Source organism: Enhydra lutris, unplaced genomic scaffold (assembly GCF_002288905.1).
Source record: "Enhydra lutris kenyoni isolate GAN:26980312 unplaced genomic scaffold, ASM228890v2 scaffoldscaffold10, whole genome shotgun sequence".
NCBI lineage: Eukaryota > Metazoa > Chordata > Mammalia > Carnivora > Mustelidae > Enhydra > Enhydra lutris.
Genome location: NW_019154094.1, coordinates 40,965,729 through 40,974,231, shown reverse-complemented (window position 1 = coordinate 40,974,231; position 8,503 = coordinate 40,965,729). Strand labels below are relative to the sequence as shown.

Here is an 8,503-nt window from a genome sequence, read left to right as displayed (position 1 = left end):
TCTCTCTCATTCTCTCTCTCTGAAAAATAAATAAATAAAATCTTAAAAAAAAAAAAAAAAGTCAGGCCTTCCCTCTAAGGATTCATAGAAAAGCATCACAGTGCCCATGGGCCCCTGGAATTGATATACAGAAATGTATGTATTTACAGCTTGCTGAGGGGAAAAGGTCTTTAGGTTGTCATAATTGGTTCATTGACCTTTCTGCAAATGTATGAAGCTGTGGTCTAGAAATGAAGATATGTCTAGATGACCAGTACCCTATTGGCACTAGCCCTCTATTGCTCAAACAACCCTGAAACCACCCTACTTATAACTGTAAGGCTCTTACCACATGCCAGGTCCTATTGGGGCATATAACACACTCTAGTTGAATCCTCACAGCTACCAGAGCTTAAAATAGGGGTGTCGGTACAGATCACTGTCCACTGGGACTGGAGTCCACCCAACTTTGTTACATATCAGTACAAAGCTGATCTGGTTCCGGGAGTATGGAATGTTTTCATGAAGCAAGATCTTCCCCTTGCCCTGGCAAACCCATGAGACAGGTACTTTTCTTTTTTATCCCCATTGTATAGATGAAGCACCAGAGGCTCAAAGTAACTCCCTAACTTGACCCAAGATCATACAGCTACTAACACCAACATTTAAGCCAGCACCCAACTCTTAGGCGCTCCCTGATACCCCCTTATCATGGGCCCAGAGCCCCTTCTCCAAACAAATTCATCTGGACACAAAACTAATTGCAAGAGATCTGTTGACTTTACGGATGTATTTTTATTTTACAAAAAAAGTCACTACAGTAGGATTATTTAAAACAGGACACACTGAATTTAAAATAACATTTGTTTCACAAAAAGATTTGCAGCATGACTTTTCAGACAAATACCCACTGCATAAACCTTAGGTACGTGGCAGAAATATATGTTTAATGTCTTTTTATTTATTTTATAAAAAAGGACAAGTGCATTTTCAAAGTACTTCTGTAACCGTGTCTCACCTGTTCCTCCCAACAAGCCAGGGAAGGAAAATGTACCGGTGTTATTTACAAGGAAACCAAGGTTCCAGAAATTAAATAATTGATTTAAATAGCAACAGAACTGAACATGAAACTAGCTCTCTTGATTCTTCATTCACCCATAAATAATACATACACTCAAAACAAAAGCTCCACTAAAAATATTAGCATTAGTGGGATGGGAGGATAAAGGTGCTGAGTGGGCATTAAATAAATATCTGTGGTTACAAGATTTCTGAGGGAGAACGTGGAAAACCTACAGAGAGCCCTTTGCCAGGTGTCTGGCATTTGTAAATTCCAGCTGAGAATCTTTCAGGCCATGGAAGTTTGCAGGTGGTTGTTGGCAAATATGACACAGAGATGTAACTTTGGAAAGTACAACTGACAGTCCTCCCTCAGTTCTCGAGGGCCATGAGCCGGGTAACAGTATTGCCACACACACCCCAAAACCACATAATCACCCACATCCTGGGCCCATGGACCAGTGTTTCCGCTTCGGTCCCCTGATCCCCAGCTCTGATTGACAAATCCCAGAAAGAACGATGACTTCATGAATTTTTGTGTATTGAAAAGCTGAGGTCCCTTCTTTCCTGACTCTGGCAAGATGGAAGCTTCTCTCCCTCTTCTTTCCCATCAAGAAAGCTGATGTTTGGTGTTTCCTGGGAGATTATGATTCTGCCTCAGATCTTTTTCTTGATTTGGTGTTCATCTTTCCAATTGAGGACAAGCCGTGCTCTAGGCATCAGGGGCCAAAAAGCTCAATGCTGTCCAGTTTCCCTTCTTTGTAGAACACGATATTCTCCATCAGTTTCTTTTTGGCCTCATTGATCTCAATTTTCCATGAAGTCTCTGTAGTTGATGTTCAACAAAAAGTTTATTTTTTTAAAGATTTTATTTATTTGACAAAGCAAAAGAGAGAGAGAGAGATCACAAGTAGGTAGAGAGGCAGGCAGAGAGAGAGGGGGAAGCAGGATCCCCGCTGACCAGAGAGTCTGACACAGGGCTCGATCCCAGGACTCTGAGATCATGACCTGAGCCAAAGGCAGAGGTTTAACCCACTGAGCTACCCACGTGCCCCTCAACAAGAAATTTAAAGAAGGAACTTCAATAAAAGACATTTGGAAATAGTTACTATTATTATAATTTTTAGAAAGCCAGACTTGTTCAGTTTCTCACTTAAGTCAGATTTTTGAATCAGGCCCTGAGTATAATGAGCATTTTCATTATTTCTGCCTTTGCAGTGAAGTCCTACCACCTGCCCCCACTTTTCTGAAAGGAGGGGGCTTCCATGTTCCTTCCATGGATGGGAGAGGTTGGGATGAACATTTATACCCCCTCTCTGTTTTCCCTCTTCTCTCCTCCCAGTGGGAGGAGGAACAATAGGAGTGGTAGAGCCTGGGACATTTATTAAGCCATGTTTACTAGGGGAGGGGGACACTGCATTGAAAAGGCCTCCCAAATTTTTATTTCAGAAGGAAGACTGGGATATTTGGAAAGGAGAGACAGAGAAAGTAAGAGTTTTGACTTGGTCCTTAAGTACGATGGGGATCCACACAAGGGCTTTAAACAAGAGGTGGCATGAGTTGTTTTTAAAAACCACTCTGAAAATAAAAAATTAAAATAACAAAATAAAATAAAATATTAAAACAAGGAAGAGAGGACACAGGAAGGGTGTGTGGTCATCCGGCAAGAGGACAGTAGTTTAGCCAAGGGGTGCATGGGAGGCAGTGCAGAGAATCAGATGGAACGGAGAGATATTTAGGCCAATGAATAGACTAGGTGAGGGACCGGACATAAGGGGCCAGAGACAGAGGGAGGTATCAAGGATGACTCCTATCCAAGGTTTCTTTTTGAGCAGTCTGCTTGTAGGTGAATGGCTGCATAATCAAGGAAGGCATGAATGAGAGCGACAGAAGGAATGGGCCGAGTTAGAGACACACGAATGCGCTTGCATATGCACTCAGATCTCCACACACTTACCATCCTGGGGAGGCTCCGGACAGGCACAGGCCACTGAGGAGTCTGCCTGTGCTCCCCCACAGACCTGCAGCCTGCCTTCTCCATCCTCTGTTGAAGGGAGTGAGGCGGTAGCCCCAGCCCCGGGTACTACCCTCATGGAGTAGGAGGCATCAAGGCTGGAATTGTCCACGTCATCTGTTTCTTCTGGAGTGTTGGAGGAAGAGCCTGTGCCCTCAGAAAGCCCACTCCAAGGGAGCAGCGTCTCTTGACCTCTGAGCCGCTCGTCCACAGCGGCCACATAGCCACACACCTTGGGCAGAGGAGAGAAAAGAATTCTTTCTGAAACTGGGGCACCTGGATGGCTCAGTCAGTTAAGCATTGGACATCTGATCTCAACTCAGGTCTTGATCTCAGGGTTGTGAGTTCAAGCCCCATGTTGGGCTCCATGCCAGGCATGGAGGCCTACTTCAAAAAAAAAAAAAAAAAAAAAGAGGGAAAAAATGAAACAAGATGGGATCAGGAGGGAGAAAAACCATAAGAGACTTTTAATCTCAGGAAACAAACTGATATTGCTGGTGGGGGAGAGAGAGGGTAGCTGGGTTATGGACCCCGGGGAGTATATGTGCTATGGTGAGTGCTGTGAAATGTGTAAGCCTGATGATTCACAGACCTGTACCCCTGGGGCAAATAATACATTATATGTTAATAAAAAAAAAAAAAGTAAAACAAAACTCTTCCTGAAATAAAAAATCTTACAGGTATCACAGGCCTCAGGAGAGACAATGAAGAATCAAATGTTGATTCTTTTTGCTTTGTCTGGAAGAACAGTGAAAGCCCTTTGAACAGAGCTGAACTTGCCCCCATTTACCCTAGCCATAGATGAGAGCACATGACCAAGATGGACCTATCCTATTCCTCTGACCCAGTAATGAACCAGGTTTGGGCAAGTGACCCAAGCTGGCCAACTAGAACCTTCTTTGGGATTTTTCTACCTAAAGCTTACTGAGGAAGGATTCCCAATTCCTTTCTAGTGGTTGACCCAGACTCTCCACCCACAAAGAAAACCCATTCACAGCAGGGAAAAATGAAGACCCCTGCAAAGAAAAAAGCAGAAGCAAGAGATGGAAAAGTGGGGCACAGGCACAGAGACACAGATAAATGCACCTTTGCTGGTGGAGACCCTGGGTCTAGCTGGCCTAGCAATGCCTGTACTGTCTGCTGTTTGGTTACATGACCCAATAAATTCATTCGTTCATTTATTCTTTCACTCATTTATATACTCCCTCCCAGTCTCCCTTGCTGTGTGAGTATGTATGTGAGACTAAGAGTTTGACCTGAGTTCTATCACTTTGAACTGGACATGCCCTAAGTAATAAAGATATTACTTGCCTTTGAAGGTGTTTCTAATTAGGGAGGTTAGGAAATCAGAAGGAGGCAAGGAAGGAATATTTCTTCTTTACATACAAAGTATGTAAACAGCATATAAGCATACCCTTAATAACAATGATACATCTCACTTGCTCAATGCCTTTGCAATTTACAAAGGACATTTGAAATATGATACACAATAAGTTTTTATAGGTAAAAAACTAAAAGATCAGAGAAGTTAAGCTCCTTGCCCAAGGCTATTTAGCCAGTAGGTAGCAGAGCTGACCACTGACCAAGGCTTACTTGTCTTTAAGTCCATGACCCAGATGACCTCTCATCTCCTAGTCTGTTTGTGAAATACTGAAGGCAAGGACCATTTCTCATTCCTCTTTGTATACCTCAAATGCCCTATCCCCTTTACTTCACACAGCAAATACCTCCTCATCCTTCAAGGTCCAGTTCAAATATCACCTCTTGAGACAAATCTTCACAGTATATGCCCAATAAATATTTGTCAAGCTAAAAGCTACATTCCCTTGTAGCTATGTGTGGCCATATCACTAGATTATGGCCTGTGGAGTGTGAGAAAAAGTGATGTGTGCATTTCCAGGTCACACATGTAAAAGGCAGGGAGTGGGGACACCTAGGTGACTCAGTTGGTTAACTGTCTGTCTTCAGCTCAGGTCATGATCCCAGGGTCCTTGCTCAGCAGGGAGACTGCTTCTCCCTCTGCCTACCACTTCCCCTGCTTGTGCTCTCTCTCTGACAAATAAACAAACAAAATCTTAAAAAAAAAAAAAAAAAAGGGAGTGTGTTCTTCTCTTAACCCCCTTTCAGTGGCTGGAATGCAGATGTGATGGCCTGAGCTAGAGCAGCCATCCTGGACTCTGAATTGGAATCCACATAGTAAGGATAGCAGAGCAACAATACAAAGGGAGCCTGGCGTCCCCAATAAAGTGGCACTGTCACATCAGCTCTAAACTGCCTACAGTCAAGTGTTTAAGCTAAAGAGAATAAACTATCTCATTTAAAACACTGGATTCTGGTCTCCTCAATTATAGCAGCTTCTTCAAGTGATACAATGAAGAGAAGAATAAAATAAATGAAGAGATGAAAGCCTGAAAAAAGAAATAAGTGGTTCAGGGAGAGAGATCTTTTCAAAACACCAATCTGATTATGTCCTGCCCCTGGTTCAAACCCCTAGTGTTTTCGTCAAAATCCTACCTGAGCGTGCAAAGCCCTCAACTACTGGGCTCCTCCTTCCTCAGCAGCTCCACCATAACCCACTCTTCCCCAAGTACTATTTGTTCTAGCCACTCTGACCCTTCAGACCCTTGACCAAACCAGGCGTTCTCTCTCCTTAAGCCATTTGCATGAGCTGTTCCGTCTGCTTGGATTGCCCTTTGTCTGCTCACACATCACTTCCTTGGGGAAAGTCCCCCTGTGTGGGGCCCCATCACTCACTATCCCAATGCTCCCCACCCAGATGATTCCTGTGCATTGTCTGAGAGCTCCAGGAAAGTAGAACTGGGCCTGCCTTCTTCACCGATTTATCCCCCAGGACCCTGCACACAAGTGCTGACTGACTGAACACTGTTACCACTCAGGCACTTGGGGGAACAGCCCAGGTGAAGAACAATGACGAGGGTCTTGAGTTGTGGGTCTCTAGTTCCTGCCACATCATGGTGCAAGACGGTGAACAAGGGAATGAATCAGGAGTCCAGAGAGCTCTGACAGAAGTTCACTCTGTGGCCTCCTCTTCTCCTCTCTAGACCTTTACTTCCTATAAAATGACAGGCTTGGGCTACAGCAGTGGTGTTTGAAGACTTTTTTTTTTCAGCTGCTAAAACCTTCCCTCAGATAAATTACTTAGAATTCAATATGATTCTGTGACGTGAACGGGGGTGTCTGGTGATAGTCATGGGTGGTGCCTGCAGCTCTCCATGCCCTCTTGCTGCCAAAAGCAATTCCTGAGGTAACTTCAAGGAGCCCCTCTCTGCCAGGCACCACTGGAAAATTACTCAGCCAGATGGTCTCAAAGAGTCCTCTCAGGCAGCTTTTTGGTCCTTAGAAATATCTAGCAGAGGTCCCCAAATTTACACCTGTTACCATGGAAACCACCACTATATATCACATCCATAGGAAAATATTTTGCTCCTAATGTGGTTGATTTCTGGGGTATCTGTTTAAGCCCAGCGGCTAAAGATGCTCCTTTCTTCTGGGATCAGCCTTTTTCACCTTTCTGGGGTGGGGCCCCTGATCACCAGGTTTATAAACCGGACCCCACTCCCCTCACCTGACCAGATTGGCCAACAGGTACACTTCTGACTGAAGGGAAGCCAAACAGGCTCTCTCACTGAGAGACTGGAATTGGAACCTGGAGACTTGATCTCTCAGTGGTGTAGAACTATAACATATAAGCAAGACAGACAGCCATATCCCCTGGCCAAGAGGATAGAGGCAAGGAAAAGGGAGTCTATAGACAAGAGAGGAGGAATCAAGGAGATTCAGAGAAAGCAGTATTCTGTTAACATCTGAGCCTGGGATCCTGCCCCCCCCGCCGCGCCCCCAGCACACCACCCTCAGGCTCCTGAGCTACCCTTATCCATTCGATTCTCTCCTCTGCTTCTATGAGCTCCAATACGATCTTTGCAACCAAATACAGCACTGGTTTATGAAATGACATCTAAGTAAAGGCCTCAATCCCGAGCCATGCCCCAGTTCCTGGTAAAGCAGAACTGTGAGGCCACCCAGGTCAGGGGCCCATGGCCACGGGGGAAAAGGCTGAGAGTGAGGCTCACCTCAGCCAAGCTGGCATTCCGCCTCCTCAGGCAGAGGCAGGTGGCCATGGCCAAGGCCTCAGCACAGTCCTCTGGCAGCCTCCCAGCTCTCTTCTCCAGGTACTTCTGGCAGATCTCCATAGCCATCACCTTTTCCACGTCCGTCTTTCTGCAGCACAGCGAGGTGGTGCTGCTTGGGATTTCACTGAGGAGTAAATCCTTCTGTGGGAAGAACAAGATAAACACCCCCGTGTAAGCTGCAGCGATGTGGGATTCCACTGCATGGGCCCCAGCATCCCCCACAACTGCACCAGACCTGCAAAACTTCAAAGAAAACAGGATTTTAAAAAATAAATGCAAAGATCCAAGAAACAAGTGAAAAAGCCAGAACTGGAGAATTGCTAAATTCCCTACACATACCGGGCATTCCATAGTACACTCCACAAAGGCAGGGGCTTATCCTAGGCCTCAGTTGCTCCGTTAGGAAAATGGGGATAATAAGACTAACACAAAGATTAAAAGATATAATGCATCTAGGGGCACCCAGGTGGCTCAGTCAGTTAAGTGTCTGCCTTTGGGCTCACATCATGATCTCAGGGTCTTGGGATCCAGCCCCAGGTAGGGCTCCCTGTTCAGCAGGGAGTCTGCTTCTCCCTCTCCCTCTGCCCCTCTTCCCCCCACAACCCCACAGCTGGTGCTCACGGGCTCTCTTTCTGAAATAAATTTTTTTTAAAAAGATACTATACATCTGAAGCATAAAGTATGATACTCAACATAGAATAAAGATTCAATAGTCTCTCAATAATAAAAATTAATAATAATAATTAATAGCCACCATTTCTATACTACTACATGTTGGGCACTTTACCTATATTAATAACTTAATCTTAGTAGCAATTGCAGGTGAGCTCTTTTATGATATGAAATGCACATTTTAGAATGCAGGTTCTGACCCATACATATTTATTTATTTATCAAAGTTTGAGAAACATCATTTTTTTAAAAGTTTTATTTATTTAAGTAATTTCTATACAAGGTGGGTCTGGAACTCACGACACTGAAATCAAGAGTTGCATGCTCTTCCAAATGAGCCAGCTGGGCACCCCTAACCCCTGTTTATTTAATAGGAGGTCTACTATATAAACATTATATACATCTATATATTTTATAAATTTTGTACTTACATATAAGTTTTATAACATTTTATACTATATAGAGAGCAGGAATTTGAACTATGCATATAACAGAAGATATATTTTTGCAAAAATACATAGCACATTTATATAGTATAAATTGATCATAATATTTCATAAGTATATATTTACATATTTGCAAATATATAAATGTTACAAATATATTAAATACATTGGTTAAATATAAG

The 8,503-nt window shown here is 43.8% G+C and overlaps 1 protein-coding gene across 2 annotated transcripts in view; it reads right to left on the bottom strand.

The window, feature by feature from the left end:
- Positions 1 to 767: 767 nt before the first annotated feature.
- LOC111144038 (interleukin 1 receptor associated kinase 2) overlaps positions 768 to 8,503 on the bottom strand; it is a 60,638-nt gene continuing 52,902 nt past the window's right edge. For both annotated transcript variants that reach the window (XM_022498109.1, XM_022498108.1), the window contains 3 exons: positions 7,144 to 7,344; positions 2,996 to 3,284; positions 768 to 1,864 (listed from right to left, as the gene is read on the bottom strand). In XM_022498109.1, the coding sequence (XP_022353817.1) occupies positions 1,758 to 1,864; positions 2,996 to 3,284; positions 7,144 to 7,344 (597 nt within the window). In that variant the 3' untranslated portion in view covers positions 768 to 1,757. The remainder of the gene's footprint in view (positions 1,865 to 2,995; positions 3,285 to 7,143; positions 7,345 to 8,503) is intronic.